The 19917-nt window shown below is 42.0% G+C and overlaps 1 protein-coding gene across 2 annotated transcripts in view; it reads left to right on the forward strand.

Annotated features, from left to right (window-relative positions):
• The window catches only part of LOC109868273 (phospholipid phosphatase 1), a 38135-nt gene continuing 18218 nt past the window's right edge, over positions 1-19917 (forward strand). The window contains exons 1-2 of one of the 2 annotated variants that reach the window (XM_020457711.2): positions 1-557; positions 15397-15551. In XM_020457711.2, coding sequence (XP_020313300.1) covers positions 500-557; positions 15397-15551 — 213 coding nt within the window. In that variant the 5' untranslated portion in view covers positions 1-499. The remainder of the gene's footprint in view (positions 558-15396; positions 15552-19917) is intronic. The other variant, XM_020457712.2, reaches the window with a different exon arrangement.

Genomic DNA, 19917 nt, shown 5'->3' on the forward strand with positions numbered 1-19917 from the left:
GTGTTCTCATATTGTGCTGGCAAGCAGGCGATAGGCTCTTCTGTTGATCCTCGTCAGCTGCTATCATGAAACCCCACTGTGCCCATGGCTTGGTGTGCAGTCCGGTACAGAACTCCACCGAATAGTTTACGCCGGCGGCCAAGCTATTTTGAATGAGACGGCAGAGACCGTCTAATTTAGCTTTGATTAGAATTTCGATGCGCGCTATAATTCGGTAATTCCAAGGGGAAGATCGGCTCTGCATTTCGTGTCACATTACGGCGACTGGGCTATCTGTCGCCATTAGGGTAGCCTTCCAATGGTAGGCTACTCGATTGACGGTTTTTAATAATATTTTTAGGTAGAAGTGTAGTTTTAGTCTAATGATATCTGCGGTTTACTGATAGGCTTGGTTTCTGCGCTTTCAAGGATACGACAACGACACGTCCGAGGAGCAATTGACTCGTGCGAGTGTTTTTTCTTATCTGTGTCCACGAGCTGAGGAGAAGAAGCCGCAATCATGTTCGAGGCGAGAGGGATTCTTTTTATTCTGCTTGACATAGCCTGTTTAATTATCGGTATGTATCTGGTTGACTTAACTTGCGTATTATGTTGTTACATTGTAATGAGTTAACCTTGTTTCCGTAATGATGTTTTTGACAATCGCTGTCACGTGCATGCATAGGCTATGGCGTTGGGAGACCGTGGGTTTGATATTCGATATTAGCCAGACATTCGGACCTTCAAATTCAATAGCTCGTTAACGACTTGAGGTACATACTCAGGTTAAGCTGTTTACGAAGGCTGTTTACGAAGGCAAAAGTTGTACAACATTGCACAGGTCTTATTTTTTTAATCGTCATATGGTAACGGTGTAGGCAGCGTGGTTCACCATCAATGCAACCAGTTAGGGACCGTCGACAAAGTACATAATCACAATATTGAAATGTCAATAGCTCTTCAACCACATGACCTAGCAACATATTTTCAGTTGTCCATTATTCCTTACAAAGAGAGCGGTGTTGCACATCCGTTGGCTTTGTCATAAAATTATTCTATAAAAAAATATATAATTTAATTAAAACAATTCTCACAATTCAATTGCGCCTTGATCACATGACCAAGGCACTTCAAACCAATTTTGTATTGCTCAATGGAGAGGGGGACACATTGCACACCCTTTGGTAAAAAAAAAAAAAGCACATATACGATTTTATATAAATATTGAAAGTTTAGAATTAATAGCTGTTCACCCACATGACTTAGCAACCTCATTTCATCTGTCATTTGACATGTAAATGCCAATATTGAATTATTATGCTGTTGTAGTTGGCTATACATTCAGTAGCATTTTATGCCTTCACAATGTTCATGGCTAGTGCAGAGAAGTTTCATACACAGGTCTGTAGAGATGTTAACCTCAAAGTCTAAGCTGTGGGGTGGGGGGGTTCTACTAAGCTAACAAATGGAATTGTTTTAAGATAGTCATACCTTGGATCATTAGGCTATTGGATTTCGAATTTTAGAACCCGTTTAAGTATATATATTTTTTTAAATGAAATAATATTTTGATAAAATATAGAATTGCCTTTATTACTATAGCCCATAGAAACACATTGAATTGGGTTTGGGCTTGGGCAGTATCCAGATTGTCATACCGACCTTGTGCCATACCAGGATATTTGGTAGTACTGGCACTGAACACAAGGGGCACTATTTTCAAACCCCACAGATCTTCTGTTATCCAAAAGTTAGCATTGCTAACATGTACATTTAAAATCCCATAGAGAATGCTAACTAAATTCTAACGAGCGTATTGTAAGCATTTTCTACAGTCTGACTTAAAGTATTTGCAGGACAGACTCCCCAGTTCATAAAGTTACACAAGTAACTCAAAAATGCTACTCATAGTTTGATGCATGCACAAAACAAATATTAGACCGCAAGGCTCTTGATCCATGAGGGGATACTGATCAAGAGCCTTGCTGTTGCTAAGCTTGATTTTGGAAGTAACTAACCACTTAGCTAGATTGCTAACTAGCTATTAAATGAGCAAACCAATGCACAACTGCAGAACATTAAGCACAGTTTAGACCATTAACTTAATAAGTATAAGATAGCTATACTGAACAAAAATATAAACACAACATGTAAAGTGTTGGTCCCATGTTTCATGAGCTGAAATGAAACATCACAGAAATGTTAAATGTGCACAAACATATTTTGTCTCTCAAATTTAGTGCAGAAATTTGTTTACATCACTGATAGTGAGCATTTCTCATTTGCCAAGATAATCCATCCACCTGACAGGTGTGGAATATCGAGAAGCTAATTAAAAAGCTTTATCAGTACACAGGTGCACCTTGTGCTGGGGGACAATAAAAGGCCACTCTAAAATGTGCAGTTATGTCAAACAACACTACCACACGTCTCAAGTTTTGAGGGAGTGTGAATTTGGTATGCTGACTGCAGGAATGTCCATCGGAGCTGTTGCCAGATAAATTTATGTTTATTTCTCTGCCATAAACTGCCTTCATCGTTTTAGAGAATTTGGCTGTTCGTCCAACCGGCCTCACAACTGCAGACCATGTGTAACGACGCCAGTCCAGGACATCCACATCTGGCTTCTTCACCTGCGGAATCATCTGAGATCAGTCACCCGGAGAACTGATAAAACTGTGGGTTTGCACAACTGAAGAATTTCTGAACAAACTGTCAGATAACATCTCAGGGAAGCTCATGTGCTTGCTCATCGTCCTCACCAGGGTCTTGACCTGACTGCATTTTGGCGTCGTGACCGACTTAGTGGGAAAATGCTGAGCTTCGATGGCGACTGACATGCTGGAGAAGTGTGCTCTTCACAGATGAATCCCGGGTTCAACTGTACCTGCAGATGGCGGACAGTGTGTATGGCCTCGTGGGCGTGTGGTTTGCTGATGTCAACGTTGTGTACAGTGCCCCATAGTGTCGGTGGGATTATGGTATGGTATTTTATCTATGGCTATGTCGTGCCATTTATCACCTCAAGTTTTAACATGATAATGTACAGCCACTTGTCACAAAGATCTGTATGCAATTCCTGGAAGCTGAAAATAACCCAGTTCTTCCATAGCCTGCATACTCATCAGAAATGTCACCCATTGAGCATGATTGGGATGATCTGGATCGACAGTGTTCCAGTTCCTGCCAATATCCAGCAACTTCGACAGTCATTGAAGAGGAGTGTGACAACATTCCACAGGCCACAATTGACAACCTGATCAACTCTGCGAAGGAGATATGTTGCGCTGCAATAGGCAAATAAATGGTGGTTACACCAGATATTGACTGGTTTTCTGATCCATGTCCCTAAGTTTTTTTTAAAGGTATCTGTGACCAACAGATGTATATCTGTATTCCCAGTGATGTGAAATCCATAGATAACGGCCTAATTAAATTATTTCAGTTGATTTGATTTCCTTATATGAACTGTAACTCAGTATAATCTTTGAAGTTGTTGCATGTAGCGTTTTTATATTTTTGTTCAGTGTAGCTTGCAAGCATTTAGTTGTAAATTCCATACTGTAACTAGATCACCTGGTGCGTGCTGCACAACAGTGAGTGAATCACAAGGTTTCGGTGTCTCATCGTTCTGTGCTTGTAAACAAATACTACGTGACTGGGGACTACCGGCAAGCTTCATAATGAACAATTGTGACCGGTGAAATGGAGAACTAACATATTGCACAAATTGAATGCAGGTATTTACTTAAGTAGCTACAAATATTCACATTTATAAAAAAAATAGTTTCAATGATATTGACGGTATTGAAAAAACCATCTCTTGGCTGTATCCAAATACCCCGATATACAGTATACCTCCCAAGCCTATTGAATAACGCATTCATAAATGGGAAAAAAGACAGTCAAAAAATACATCTTAAGGTTTTGAAGTGTAAGAAAGCTCAGGAAATATTTCAGTTTTTTTGGACACATATTTAACCCTTTTATTTTTGTTGGCACAAAACTACCTCCATACTTCCATTCATTTGTATGGGTTACCTTCATATGAGTCCCTTGACACCTGTAGGGGTCGTAGAGCAAAACAGAGAACATCATTGTGTTTGTGAGAGTCTCCCTTTCCACAGTGGGGTCATATCGGTCCGATTTTTGGGGTGTCTCATGGTCTGACAAACGTCGCTGTAGCTCGGCCACTTTCCACCGCAGATGCGGAAGGACGACAGATTTCTCTAGTCTAAAAAAGGCCAGTGTTATTGCTTCTTTAATCAGAACTACAGTTTTCAGCTGTGCTAACATAATTGCTAAAGTGTTTTCTAATGATCAATTAGCCTGAAATTAGCTTTGAAATGATAAACGTGGATTAGCTAACACAATGTGCCTGGGGGTTGTTGCTGATAATGGGCCTCTGTACGCCTATGTAGCTATTCCATTCAAATCTGTAGTTTCCAGCTACAATAGTCATTCACAACCTTCACAACAATGTCTACTGTATTTCTGATACATTTTATGTTATTTTCATGGACAAAAAAGTGCTTTTCTACCAAAAACATGGACATTTGTAAGTGACCCCAAACGTTTGAACGGTTGTGTGTGTTGGAATCTTTTTGTGAGAACTAAAGGCTATGCAATATGCCTTTCTATGTAAGGAATAATATACCATTGAAATGAGTGCGTGGTTGAGGAGCTATTGAAACGTAAATATTGTGATCATGCACTTTGTTGACGGTCCCTAACTAGTTACATTGAAGGTGTGCCAGGCTTTCTAAACATTGCGGTGTGATTTATGAATCTCCGGTCCGAATTTGGGGGACGTAAGACCTGGGCAATGTAAACCTTTTTTCCTTAATAAAGAGCCTAACCTGAGATGGGTAGCTCAAATCGTTCGCGAGCTATTGAAGTTCGAATGTCTGAATTTCTGTCCGATATTGAATCTCAAGGCAAGGTGGATGACCAAGGGTGTGGTTATGTGTTGCCTATTGGTCAAGCGAGGGTGCGGTGCATTTTTCTTCATCATTTGATTATAAATCATAAACAGCCGAACAAGTGTTTTATTTGCTGCTGGTTTATGTTGATCAGTTTGTTGTGGTTGCAATGTAATAGACAATGGTAACAAATGTAACTGTTGCGGTCTCGAATGATTGTTACAATGTAACTCCCGACAACATTTGTAGAACCATGGCGTGAGCATTGCTGCTGTTTAGATTGTATCGAGTTCCAGCCAACACCTCTATCGTGCATCCACACCATTATCTATTCAAAGCCGTCTTCTATTTCAGGCAATATTGAATTGCCATTCATTTGTGATGATTTATCCATTGTTGCCTGGAAACATTGTGTTAGGGATTCTCTTAAGAGCTTTATGGATTTATTTTTATTTATTTATTTTACCTTTATTTAACCAGGTAGGCAAGTTGAGAACAAGTTCTCATTTACAATTGCGACCTGGCAATTGGATAACCCAACCTGTCTCATCATATACTTATGAATTCTAAAATCATTACCTGGTCAATTTGTGTCAATTCTGCACTCGTGCATTTTGTAATTTAGGCTACTTCTAACAATGCCTGGTTTATGAGATACTAGGCCTAAGTAATATAACATATACAGCTCTGATAATCTCATTTTCAGATTATGACTCATCTCAATAGATTTGTGGAGGGGTTTAATCTCATTCTGAATTATGGAAGTCCTGGATGAGTCATAGATAATGTATTCCAAAGTGCAGTGATCTAATTTAATTTCCCTGTGTGCTGAATGTTATCTAAGAGGCCCATGAACCTCAACATGTGAAGTTAATAGGACCGTGACAAATTAAAGCTAAGAGTCTATTTTTTGGGGGGGGGAGGAATTAAGGCATGACACCACCACCGACCCGCTTTCCATTTACTGTAACAAGCCAAATCGAATTTAATTTGTCACATGCACCAAATACAACAGGTGTAGACTTTACCGTGAAATGCTTACTTACGATCCTTTGCCCAACAATGCAGGGTTAAAAAGTAAGAAATTAGCACACAAAGGAAATAGTAATGTAATAAAATAATATACAAGGATTACTGGTACCGAGTAAATGTGCAGGGATATGAGGTAATTGAGGTAATATGCACATGTAGATAAGGGGTCAAAGTGACTAGGCAATCAGGATAGATAATAAACAGAGTAGCAGCGTATGTGAAGAGTGTGATTGTGTGTGGAGTCTATATGCATTTGTGTGTGTGGTTGGAGGCCAGTGAGTGTGCATAGAACCGGGGCAAGAGAGTCCGTGCAAATCTAAAGGGGATCAATGCAAATAGTCAGGGTAGACATTTGATTAACTGTTCAGCCGTCTTATGGCTTGGGGGTAGAAGTTATTCAGGAGCCTTTTGGTCCCAGATTTGGTGCTCTCTGCTGCCGCTTGCTGTGAGAACAGTCTATGGACTTAGGTGACTGGAGTCTTTACCATGCAGGACCTGGTATAGAGTTCCTGGATGGCAGGGAGCTCGGCCCCAGTGATGTACTGGGCCGTACGCACTACCCTCTGTAGCGCCTACGGTCAGATGCCAAGCAGTTGCCATACCAACCGGTGATGCAGCCAGTCAAGATGCTCTCAATGGTGCCGCTGTAGAACAGTGAGGATCTTACAGCCCATGTCAAATCTTTTCAGCATCCTGAGCAGTGGTGATTTTAGCATGGAAATCTTGGTGGGGCAAAAATAAAGTGGAATGCATGCCAGGGAAGCCTCTAAACAATACATTAATTGCACTATAACGGTGACAAACAGTGCCCACAGTTGTCCCAACAGCAGTCCCAACACCTTACCACTGCTACACCTGACTTTCAGCGGAGCCTTGTCTGGCAGCGAAACAGTTCATTCAGCCTAATTTACTGCCTTGAAAAAAAACATAGCTTATATAGCTGACTTGCTTCAACAAATTTCTAATGACAATTGAGATGTACAAACTATGGCATAAGGGGACGACAAGCGGATAAGAGGCAATCCCTAATTTTGATGAAGACATTAACGAGCGAGCTAGGACGGACATAGTCAATATAACCATTTGTTCAGCACTTTTGAAATGTACAGCGACAGAATTCAGAACATGGGCTGTTGTTACAGTGCTCTCCCTGTACACCAAGTTAGAAGTGTAGGATAAATAAAGGGGGCATATAAGCAGACAATGAAAGCTCTTACAATATTCAATTATTATATTTCTCTCGAACAGGTTATAGGCTACAGCAGAACAGTAGGTGAAATTAAGAAGAGTAAATAAACCAAATTATTAGGGTGAGGCACATGGGCTACTAACATCTTACTACACAACATACACTGATGTATACTGTAGATAAGAAAGTTATACTATCTCCCTGGCATATCACTTCATTTCTGAAGCAGCATACAATACATTTTTCGACTCACATTGTTGTGCTCGGCTCACTTGAACAGGAAGGTGACGCGGCGGTCCTCCGAGTTAAGTTGTTTTGAGCGTAGCACAAATCATGCTTCATTGGCAGCATGGCAAATATTGAATGTTTATCATTTTAAACTTAATCCCAGATTTGGGACCACACAGCCACTGTCACTGTTTCCTTCCAAACCAGTTGTTGAATTTGCTATTTCCAACTTGTTGTGTAATGTTTGTTCAATGGCCGATGAGCACCGATGCGTTTTATCTATAATTTCTCTTCATATGAAAAGGATTTGCCAGTAGATTGTTGACTTGATTTATGATGATGACTGCTAGCTAAGATCGGACTGATCATGTCAACATAATACTTTCACAATCAAAGCTACTGTGGTGCGGCAGGTAGCCTAGTGAGCGTTGGGACAGTAAACGAGAGGTTGCTGGATCGAATCCCCAGGGTGACAAGGTAAAGTTCTGTCGTTCTGCCCAAGCAAGGTAGTTAACCCACTGTTCCCCGGGCGCCAAAGACGTGAATGTCGATTTAAGGCAGCCCCCCGCACCTCTCTGATACTGCCTTACAAACATGGTCTCTTTTTTTTGTTTTGTTGAGTATGTGGCTTTATTAACTCAATGATATATATATATATATATATATATATATATCATTTTTTACTTTGTTTGCAAACTGATATGTGACACCTATTAATGCCAAAATAACATGCAAAAAAGGCAAGCTCCCCAAAAATATATATATATTTTTGCAAAAATGTGGGACTCAAAACAGGTGGGGCTCTGAATGACGGGTCGCCACTGCTCCTGAGGGGGAAGAGGCATTTTCGTGCCCTCTTCACGACTGTTGTTGATGTGGACACTGAGGAACTTGAAGCGTTCGACCTGCTCCACCTGCTGCCCTATCGACGTGAACAGGGGCGGCTCGACCCTGCGTTTCCTGTAGTGCACGATCAGCTCCTTTGTCTTGCTGATGTTGAGGGAGAGGTTGTTAAATAAACCGTTGCCAGGTCTCTGACCTCCCTATAGGTTGTCTTATCGTCGTCGGTGATAGTGTCGCCGGCATACTTAATGACGGCGTTGGAGTCGTGCGCGGCCAAGCAGTCTTGGGTGAAGGAGGGGACTAAATGATTCCATATGTGGTTACTACATGATTCCATGTGTTATTTCATAGTTTTGATGTCGTCACTATTATTCTACAATGTAAAAAGAAACACCCTGGAATGAGTAGGTGTGTCCAACCGTTTGACTGGTACTGTACATGGACACAATAAATACAACAGAGTAACTCTACATGTAATAACATGAATATAAACAGAGCAAATGAATGGAATACAGTATTGACGGCAATAGCACAACATTGATAGTGATAAATGGAACAAAGGACTGTATGAATATAAACAAGCATGTAATAACATGCAGTGCAGGACCAGCTAGAAGTCCTTAGCCAATCAGAGGGTGCATGGTCAGTTCAGAGTGTGGAGCAAGCAGGCACCAGCTGATTGGCTGAGACCCATGGGCTGTGCGCTGATATCTCACAATGAGGAGAGGTGGACTCTGCAGAGCCAGCCAAACGTAAACCGATGTGCACATAAACAATGTGAAATAGTGTGTTTATTCACTTTGATTAGCAGATGGTGCCGTAGGACCTCTGTTAAGGACCCTCGTCCAACTACGTCAGCATTTGCAAATGGCTGATTTATAGAATTTGTTAAATGGACGTCCAGCTGGTGTTGTTAGCAATAGCATAGGGCTAAGTATGTCAGGTTATCTGATGGTTGAAAAGGCTTGTTGCATCGCGTGCCACTATGTCCAAGATTTTATTTGGTAGATTCAAACTGTTTCTAATATTCACAAGTATGCCCCCTCAATCACATTGGTGATTGAGGGGGCATACTTGTGAATATTAGAAACAGTTTGAATTGTTGAGTCTCTAAGTCCTCATCTACCAAATAAAATCTTGGACATCTGTCTCTTGAAATTGTGGTATATCGGTAAATCATAGGGATGTGTGTTTGTCAGGCTTGCTCACGTAACTAAACCCATATGGTTGGGTTTTAAGTTACTCTGCCAGTCGCAAGAAACCTTAATGTACATATCATGGCAGCGTGGTGCTTTTACCTCTGCACTTTCACAGACAACCAAGTAACCTAAATATATTAAGGTGTTGTAACAGCCTATTTGAATGTTTGTGACTTGACTTTTCAATGTGACCACACTCTTTAACTACACTCTTTCCTTAGGCCCAGAATCCTCCATAGCCTAGTATTAATGGAGTGTATTGGTGCATGGATATCTCTGCACTGAAGCTTAACCATGACCAGTGTCCTCCCTTGTCCTCTTTGAAGAGAGGAGGCCAAGACAGGATCAGATTATGAGAGAGAGAGGGAGGGAAGGGAGTCCTGGGATGTTGTTGTGGCCTGCTGTGTTTTACACACCCACAGGCGCGCTCAGCTGTCACTGCCACTCCATTTAACGCGGTGGCACAGCTGACAATGAGAAATGAAAAACCCAGATATAGATACCAGACAGGAAAGAGAGAGCAGCTTGGAAGGTTTGGTTGTGGCTGGCTACTAGGCTACAGGTAGCAGGGTTGGGGTCAATTCAAGTCAAAAACTCCTCAAAACAATGTAAATTCACCTCCTAATTGACTGAGTAGAAAACTGAATTGACCCCAACCCTGTTGGACGTGTACTCGGAACAAGCTGGCAAGTGTTTTCACTAACATTTTCAACCTGTCCCTGACCCGGTCTGTAATATCAACTTGTTTAAAGCAGACTACCATAGGTAGTGCCCAAGAACGCCAAGGTAACCTGCCGAAATTACCATTGCCCCGTAGCACTCGCAAATATAGCCATGAAATACTTTGAAAGGTTGGTCATGGCTCACATCAACATCATCATCCCAGCCACCCTGGACGCACTCTAATTCAAATCCCGCTCCAACAGATCCACAGATGACAAAATCTCTATTGCACTCCACACTGCCCACGTGGACAAAAGGAACACCGACGTAAGAATGCTGTTCATTGACTACAGCTTAGTGTTCAACACCATAGTGCCCTCCAAGCTCAGGACCCTGGGACTGAACACCTCCCTCTGCAACTGGATCATGGACTTCACGACAGGCCACGCCTAGTGAGGGTAGGCAACAACACATCCGCTATGCTGACCATCAACACGGGGGCCCCCACAGGAATGTTTGCTTAGGCCCCTCCTGTAGTCTGTTTACCCACAACTGTGTGGCCTCCCACGAATCCAAAACCATCAGGTTTGCTGACGACATGACGGTGGTAGGACTGATCACCGACGATGATGAGACTATACGGAGGAGGTCAGAGACCTGGCAGTGTGGTGCCAGAACAACAACCTCTCCCTCAATGTCAGCAAGACAAAAGAGCTGATCATGGACTACAGGAAAGGGAAGGGCGGCTCCCTGCCATCTATACTAGGCAGTTTCTAGAGCAAGGCCCCCCAAAAAACTGACTCTAGCCACCTAAGCCAAAGACTGTTCTCTCTGCTACCACACGGCAAGCGGTACCAGGGCACCAAGTTTGGAACCAACAGGACCCTGAACAGCTTCTACCCCCAAGGCATAAGACTGCTAAACAAGGCTGCTAAATAGCTAATCAAATGGCTACTCGGACTACTTTATTGACCCTTTCTTTTACTAACTCAATACGCACACGCTGGACTCTACCCACACATAAGGTGTCTGCATGCTTCCCAGCTGAAACAGTTCGGAGTATATTTATTATTATGTTTTTTTGGCATTGTTTTTTTTGTGTTTAAAAATGGACAAACAGTTGCTACTTTTTTCAAGCGAAGGTCATTTAAGGGAGTATGGGAGCACACTCATTCGGTTTGGCTAGGCGCCAGCTGAACTAAAGCTTTCGGATGCCTTTACACTGACATCCCAACACACACACACAGTTGAAGTCTTACATACACCTTTGCCAAATACATTTAAACTCAGTTTTTCACAATTCCCGACATTTAATCCTAGTAAAAATTCCTAGGATCACCACTTTATTTTAAGAATGTGAAATGTTAGAATAATAGTAGAATTTTTTTCCCACGCTTTTATTTCTTTCATCACATTCCCAGTGGGTCAGAAGTTTACATACACTCAATCAGTATTTGGTAACATTGCCTTTACATTGTTTAACTTGGGTCAAGCGGTTTGGGTAGCCTTCCACAAGCTTCCCACAATAAGTTGGGTGAATTTTGGCCCATTCCTCCTGACAGAGCTGGTGTAACTGAGTCAGGTTTGTAGGCCTCCTTGCTCGCACACGCTTTTTCAGTTCTGCCCACAAATTTTCTATAGAATTGAGGTCAGGTCTTTGTGATGGCCAGTCCAATACCTTTGACTTTGTTGTCCTTAAGCCATTTTGCCACAACTTTGGAAGTATGCTTGGGGTCATTGTCCATTTGGAAGACCCATTTGTGACCAAGCTTTAACTTCCTGACTGATGTCTTGAGATGTTGCTTCAATATATCCACATAATATCCCTTGCTCATGATGCCATCTATTTTGTGAAGTGCACCAGTGACTCCTGCAGCAAAGCAACCCCCCCGTGCTTCACGGTTGGGATGGTGTTCTTTGGCTTGCAAGCCTCCTCCCTTTTTCCTCCAAACATAACAATACTCATTATGGCCAAACAGTTCTATTTTTGTTTCATCAAACCAGAGGACATTTCTCTCAAAAGTACAATCTTTGTCCCGATGTGCAGTTGCAAACCATAGTCTAGCTTTTTTATGGCGTTTTTGGAGCAGTGGCTTCCTTGCAGGTTATGTCAATATAGGACTTATTTTACTGTGGATATATATACATATATATTTATATGTGGATTATTTTGTACCCGTTTCCTTTAGAGGTCGACCGTTTAATCGGCCGATTTTAATTAGGGCCGATTTTCAAGTTTTCATAACAATCGGAAATCTGTATTTTTGGGCGCCGATTTTTATTTTATTAAAAATATATATTTTTTTTTAACTAGGCAAGTCGGTTAAGAACACATTCTTATTTTCAATAACGGCCTAGGAACGATGGGTTAACTGCCTTGTTCAGGGGCAGAACGACAGATTTTCACATTGTCAGCTCGGGGGACCCAATCATGCAACCTACAGTTAACTAGTCCAACGCAACAACGACCTACACATGGTTGATGATATTACTAGATATTATCTAGCTTGTCCTGCATTGCATATAATCTGACTGAGCATACAAGTATCTTAAGTATCTGACTGAGCGGTGGTAGGCAGAAGCAGGCGCGTAAACATTCATTCAAACAGCACTTTCATTCACCAGCAGCTCTTCGTTGTGCGTCAAGCATTGCGCTATTTATGACTTCAAGCCTATCAACTCCCGAGATGAGGCTGGTGTAACCGAAGTGAAATGGCTAGCTAGTTAGCTCGTGCTAATAGCATTTCAAACGTCACTCGCTCTGAGCCTTATAATAGTTGTTCCTCTTGCTCTGCATGGGTAACGCTGCTTCAATGGTGGCTGTTGTCGTTGTGTTGCTGGTTCGAGCCCAGGGAGGAGTGAGGAGGGGGACGGAAGCAATACTAAAGTGCCTATAAGAACATCCAATAGTCAAAGGTTAATGAAATACAAATGGTATAGAGGGAAATAGTCCTATAATAACTACAACCTAAAACTTCTTACCTGGGAATATTGAAGACTCATGTTGAAAGGAACCACCAGCTTTCATATGTTCTCATGTTCTGAGCAAGGAACTGAAACGTTAGCTTTCTTACATAGCACATATTGCACTTTTACTTTCTTCTCCAAACACTGTGTTAATGCATTATTTAAACCAAATTGAACATGTTTCATTATTTACTTGAGGCTAAACTGATTTTATTTTAACTTAATATAATACATCAATAAGTGTTATTTCAGTAATTGTCATTATTACAAATAAATGTGGAAAAATCGACCGATTAATCGGTATCGGCTTTTTTGGTCCTCCAATAATCGGTATCGGCGTTGAAAAATCATAACTAGAGGTCGACCGATTATCTCCAGGATCTTCACAAGGTCCTTTGCTGCTGTTCTGGGATTGATTTGCACTTTTCACACCAAAGTATGTTCCTCTCTAGGAGACAGAACGTGTCTCCTTCCTGAGCGGTATGACGGCTGCGTGGTCCCATGGTGTTTACTTGCGTACTATTGTTTGTACAGATGAACGTGATACCTTCAGGCATTTGGAAATTGCTCCCAAGGATGAAGTAGACTTGTGGAGGTCTACAATTATTTTTCTGAGGTCTTGGCTGATGGCTTGACATCATGGGAAAATCAAAAGAAAAAGAGGCACTGAGTTTGAAGGTTGGCCTTGAAGTACACGCTACATACGCCCACACACTCATAACATGCGCGCACACACGCTCCTGCTACTGCTCCACATATGCTGCTGATACTGCTAAGTCTATTTATCCTGTTACCCTTATAAACTTATAAACTCGGCAAAAAAAGAAACGTCAACTGCGTTTATTTTCGGCAAACTTAGCATGTGTAAATATTTGTGTGAACATAAGATTTAACAACTGTGATATAAACTGAACAAGTTCCACAGACATGTGACTAACAGAAATTGAATAATGTGTCCCTGAACAATGAGGGGGTCAAAGAGGGGGTCAAAAGTGTGGCCACCAGCTGCATTAAGTGCTGCACTGCAATCTCCTCCTCAAGGACTGCACCAGATTTGCCAATTCTTGCTGTGAGATGTTACCCCACTCTTCCACCAAGGTACCTGCAAGTTCCTGGACATTTCTGGGGGGAATGGCCCTAGCCCTCACCCTCCGATCCAGCAGGTCACAGACGTGCTCAATGGAATTGAGATCCGGGCTCTTCGCTGGCCATGGCAGAACACTGACATTCCTGTCTTGCAGGAAATCACGCACAGAACGAGTGGTATGGCTGGTGGCATTGTCATGCTGGAGGGTCATGTCAGGATGAGCCTGCAGGAAGGGTACCACATGAGGGAGGAGTATGTCTTCCCTGTAACGCACAGTGTTGCGATTGCCTGCATTGACAACAAGCTCAGTCCGATGATGCTGTGAGACACCGCCCCAGACCATGAACCCACCACCTCCAAATCGATCCCGCTCCAGATTACAGGCCTCGGTGTAACGCTCATTCCTTCAACGATAAACACAAATGTGACCATCACCTGGTGAGACAAAACCGCGACTCGTCAGGGAAGAGCACTTTTTGCCAGTACTGTCTGGTCCAGCGATGGTGGGTTTGTGCCCATAGGCGACATTGTTGCCGGCGATGTCTGGTGAGGACCTGCCTTACAACAGGCCTACAAGCCCTCAGTCCAGCCTCTCAGCCTATTGCGGACAGTCTGAGCACTGATGGAGGGATTGTGTGTTCCTGGTGTAACTAGGGCAGTTGTTGTTGCCATCCTGTACCTGTCCCGCAGGTGTGATGTTCGGCTGTACCAATCCTGTGCAGGTGTTGTTACACGTGGTCTGCCACTGCGAGAACGATCAGCTGTCCGTCCTGTCTCCCTGTCTTAGGCGTCTCACAGTACGGACATGACAATTTATTGCCCTGGCCTCATCTGCAGTCCTCATGCCTAAAGCACGTTCACACAGATGCGCAGGGACCCTGAGCATGCATCTTTCTTTTGGTGTTCTTCAGAGTCAGTAGAAAGGCCTCTTTAGTGTCCTAAGTTTTCATAATTGTGACCTTAATTGCCTACCGTCTGTAAGCTGTTAGTGTCTTAATGACCGTTCCACAGGTGCATGATCATTAATTGTTTATGGTTCATTGAACAAGCATGGGAAACAGTGTTTAAACCCTTTACAATGAAGATCTGTGAAGTTATTTAGATTTTTCAAATTATCTTTGAAAGACAGGGTCCTGAAAAAGGGACAATTATTACCTCGTACCTCTGCATATAGCCATATTTTTTGATTGATTCATTATTCACTGTGTATTTATTCCTCATATTTACATTTAAATGTAATATTTTTTTTATTACACAGTTAACCCCTTTACCTCTCTCCATCCACAGGGGGACTGCCCCTGGCAGCCTTTAATTTGGGCAAAATCAAGCCCTATCAGAGGGGCTTTTTCTGTAACGATGACAGCATCAGCTACCCCTTCCACCAGAGTACAGTCACCTCCATTGTGCTCTACACGGCGGGCTTCGCTCTGCCCATTTGCTGTGTAAGTAACAATAGTAGACTTGACAAACTAAGATATTTCTTAGATTTTAACTGACCAAACATTGAACAGCAGTGTACATAATTACCAATGCGCCTCTATTACTGTTAGTACTACACAGTTCTATCTCAGTGAAAGGTTAAACACATTGATATAAAATAATACACATACGCATCACATAAAGACATTTAGTTCTTATGTTACACCCCTGGTCATGATGCGTATCGTATCAGTAAGGCTTCAACATTATGGCCACTGTGCTGTCACTTAGGTGACCGAACCGAAGGGTGAAGTTCAACAAGGTCATACCCAGTAAGCAAAACTAGTTGATGCCATTACAACCCTATAAACTGGTTGTAATCATGTTATTTCAACCAGCGTTGCCAACTGTAAGGGTTAACTCAAAACTAGTTGATGCCATTACAACCCTATAAACTGGTTGTAATCATGTTATTTCAACCAGCGTTGCCAACTGTAAGGGTTAACTCAAAACTAGTTGATGCCATTACAACCCTATAAACTGGTTGTAATCATGTTATTTCAACCAGCGTTGCCAACTGTAAGGGTTAACTCAAAACTAGTTGATGCCATTACAACCCTATAAACTGGTTGTAATCATGTTATTTCAACCAGCGTTGCCAACTGTAAGGGTTAACTCAAAACTAGTTGATGCCATTACAACCCTATAAACTGGTTGTAATCATGTTATTTCAACCAGCGTTGCCAACTGTAAGGGTTAACTCAAAACTAGTTGATGCCATTACAACCCTATAAACTGGTTGTAATCATGTTATTTCAACCAGCGTTGCCAACTGTAAGGGTTAACTCAAAACTAGTTGATGCCATTACAACCCTATAAACTGGTTGTAATCATGTTATTTCAACCAGCGTTGCCAACTGTAAGGGTTAACTCAAGAGTACATCCAGTCCACAAACAGTTCCCCATTCCCATGTCCTCATTTAATTTCACATATCCTGATTTCCACATTTCCACATGTCATTTCAGTCACCTGAGAAGCTTTTACAACACGAGCTACAGAGAGGTTTTCATCAACATTAGGCCTTTAGAGTCCAACGGGTCAGCGAGGAAGTCCTGGTGTTTGCAGGCGACTCACAGGAAGGGGGTTCTGGGGTTAAATATCAAAGAGCATGTAAGAGCACTTAAAATGAATGCACTCCCTGTAAATCGCTCTGGATAAGAGCATCTGCTAAATGACAGAAATGTAAAAAGAGATTAGAGGACCTGAGAGTAACCAGCAAACCCCTGTGGTCAAGCGGTTTATTTTGTTACCCTGTTAACTAGGCCATTCAAACGTGATTTAAAGTTTAACTAGGAACGCGCATGCCCTCGCCTACCTCAGGATCTGTCTATTTCTTGTGTTTTGAGGGGTGCAAAATCCACTTGTCACTTCAATCTCGCTGGATTGATTTTACTCCTGCGACACGCTTTCAACCTCTTGCTTGTGCCTATCAATTTTTCCCGTTTACGTTAAGACCGCGGAAATGTTTGTAATGACCTGTCAAATGGTCTTAATGGAATATGCTAAAGCTTAGTCTGGGATATAACGCACCGTCTCGACACTTGCATCACAAGAAAGAGAAGAAAAATGACTCTTTTGATGGGTGTTCTTTTTTTTGTGGAATTTTAACAAATTCTAATTTTAGGTAGCTGACATGTTCACAAATGACATGCGCTGAAATGAAAAACTTCAGGAAATGAACACTCCGATTGTAGTGAATATTATGTCTGATCTCACAAACAACTTAAAGTAAGTTTAGATGGGAGTAATCTAAAGCCAAGTGTGTGAGATTTTTTTTTTAAAGTAATCCGAGAGTATCCTGCTGTTGACACACTTGTTGAATTATGCGAACGTGACAACCGTAATCAATGAGGTAGTGTAGACTGAGTAGGGGAGTGCAGGTGGGGTAGCAAGTGGTTGGAAGGTTGCAGCCCTGTTAAACCCCCTTATGTTAATTCATGAATATATGCATATACACCCAGTGTTTTTATGCAAATGAGGCACATCATTTTATTTTAACACAAAATATGTAAAACAAGAAAATGTATGTTTTACAATAAACTTAATACTAGAATTCCCACAAAAAACCCTAAACTTCATTCATTATTTGTCTGTGCAGTAAAATATTCTGATGGATTATTTAAAAAAATAAAGTTTGGAGTATCTTCATCCATTGTCCAACTGTTGCATTTATTATAATTGTTTTGAATACCTTTTGGCAATTTTGATGATCGTTGCTAGTTTAAGGTCATGTCCATGTAAAAGGACCCATGAGCACCAACTTGAAGTTCATATGAGCATGTCAAATGAAAGCAAATTTTGGAGAAATTAAGACTTACTGTGCCTTCAGTAAGTATTAGAACCCCTTGACTTTTTTCACATTTTGTTACGTTACAGCCTTATTCTAAACGTGATTAAATCCCCCCCCCCCCCATCAATCTACACACAATACCTCATAATTACAAAGCAAAAACAAAGTTATAAAAAATAACAAAAAATATGTATTAAGACCCTTCACGTAGTACTTTGTTGAAGCACCTTTGGCAGCGATTACAGCCTCGTTGTCTTGGGCAAGCTGTGGCACACTTGTATTTGGAGAGTTTCTCCCATTCTTCTCTGCAGGATCCTCTCAAGCTCTGTCAGGTTGGATGGGGAGCGTCACTGCACAGCTATTTTCCGGTCTCTCCAGAAATGTTCGATCGGGTTCCGGCTGGGTCACTCAAGGACATTCAGAGACTTGTCCCAAAGCCGCCACTCCGTTGTCTTGGCTGTGTGCTTAGGATCGTTCTCCTGTTGGAAGGTGAACCTTCATCCCAGTCTGAGGTCCTGAGCGCTCTGGAGCAGGATTTCATCAAGGATCTCTCTATACTTTGCTCCGTTCAACTTTCCCTTGATCCTGACTCGTCTCTTGTCCCTGCCGCTGAAAAACATCCCACAGCTTGATGCTGCCACCACCATGCTTCACCGTAGGGATAGTGCCAGGTTTCCTCCAGACATGACGCTTGGCATTCAGGCCAAAACGGTCAATCTTGGTTTCATAAGACCAGAGAATCTTATTTCTCATGGTCTGAGAGTCTTTAGGTGCCTTTTGGGAAACTCCAAGCGGGCTGTCATGTGCCTTTTTACTGAGTAGTGGCTTCTGTCTGGCCACTCTACCATAAAGGCCTGATTGGTGGAGTGCAGCAGAGATGGGAGAACCTTCCAGAAAGACGACCATCTCCACAGAGGAACTTTGGAGCTCTGTCAGAGTGACCATCGGGTTTTTGGTCACCTCCCTGACCAAGGCCCTTCTCTCCCGATTGCTCAGTTTTGCCAGGCGGCCAGCTCTAGGAAGAGTCTTGGTGGTTCCAAACTTCTTCCATTTAAGAGTGATGGAGGCCACTGTTCTTGGGGACCTACAATGCTGCAAAAAAATTGTGGTACCCATCCCCAGATCTGTGCCTCAACACAATCCTGTCTCGGAGCTCAATGGAAAATTCCTTCGACCTCATGGCTTTTTGCTCTGACATGCATTGTCAACTGTGGGACCTTTTATAGACGTGTGTGTTTTTCCAAATCATGTCCAATTAATTGAATGGACCACAGGTGGACTCCAATCAAGTTGTCGAAACATCTCAAGGATGATCAATGGAAACTGGATGCACCTGAGCTCAATAGCAAAGGGTCTCATAGAAATACTTATGTCAAAGTATTTCTGTTTTTTGTTTTTAAATTTGTTTTTAAATTTTATGAAACATTGCCTTGTGCCTTGATATTCCGTTATCAAAAAAACAAACATATTTAAGATATTTTCTAATATCTCTCCCTCATTAGGAGGGAAAGTTCACAGAATTAACGAGTAGAAGTAGACCTATCAACTAGTGATGCACCAATTTATATATTTTTTTTTTACCGATAGCCGATATTTTCCTTACCAAAAAAAAACAATACCGATAAATCACATTTTACAGCCTTTCTAATACAGTGAAATAGTTAACACACACACGGTCTAAGGCACTGCATCTCAGTGCAAGAGGGCGTCCCTACAGTCCCTGGTTCGAATCCAGGCTGTATCACATCCGGTCATTATTGGGAGTCCCATAAGGCGGCGCACAATTGTCCCAGTGTCGTCAGGGTTTGGCCGGGGTGGGCTGTCATTACCTGTCAAATATAATCGAAACCCATTTCTTTCACTTACTTGCTGTGCTGTTTCATTGTTCATTTGTTCAGTCATTTCATTCTCAACCAGGATTTCATCATACATGTCAAGTAGTGAAGTTTCACCTCTGTCTGTCTGTGTCCTCTCTTCCTCAGTGCCCACTGTCACTATCACTGTGTCCGTTTCCATCTTGTCCAGCTGTGTATGGAAC

This window comes from Oncorhynchus kisutch, linkage group LG23 (genome assembly GCF_002021735.2).
Source record: "Oncorhynchus kisutch isolate 150728-3 linkage group LG23, Okis_V2, whole genome shotgun sequence".
NCBI lineage: Eukaryota > Metazoa > Chordata > Actinopteri > Salmoniformes > Salmonidae > Oncorhynchus > Oncorhynchus kisutch.